A 287-nucleotide genomic window follows, 5' to 3' on the forward strand; every position below is an offset into this window, starting at 1 on the left:
CCGGATGCATGCAACAGCCTGCTGCAACCCAAAATACAGCTGCACCTTTCGCCAGCACGCCATTATCCACCCCGTCGGTATCAGTGTGTTGTCCAAATCTAACAACACTAAACACGGGCGACGGGGGCCCCCCCCAGACCCTAAACCCCCAGCCCCAGGCTCTCTTCGCACACCAACAGAACCCGGCAGGGGGGCCCCCCCCTCGGGGGGGCCCCAATCAGGCAGCCCAGGGAACGGAGGATTCACGGGGGAACCAGCAGGAGCAGAACGAACAACTGCTGGCGCAG

General features: G+C 63.1%; 1 protein-coding gene across 1 annotated transcript in view; it reads right to left on the reverse strand.

The window, feature by feature from the left end:
* EMH_0032920 (uncharacterized protein) overlaps positions 1 to 287 on the reverse strand; it is a gene marked incomplete at both ends in the record, with an annotated part of 4,311 nt that overhangs the window by 2,430 nt on the left and 1,594 nt on the right. Inside the window, one exon of the mRNA XM_013494685.1 lies at positions 140 to 285. Within this exon, the coding sequence (XP_013350139.1) occupies positions 140 to 285 (146 nt within the window). The remainder of the gene's footprint in view (positions 1 to 139; positions 286 to 287) is intronic.

This window comes from Eimeria mitis, genomic scaffold (genome assembly GCF_000499745.2).
Source record: "Eimeria mitis Houghton genomic scaffold, Emh_scaff1249, whole genome shotgun sequence".
Classification (NCBI taxonomy): domain Eukaryota; phylum Apicomplexa; class Conoidasida; order Eucoccidiorida; family Eimeriidae; genus Eimeria; species Eimeria mitis.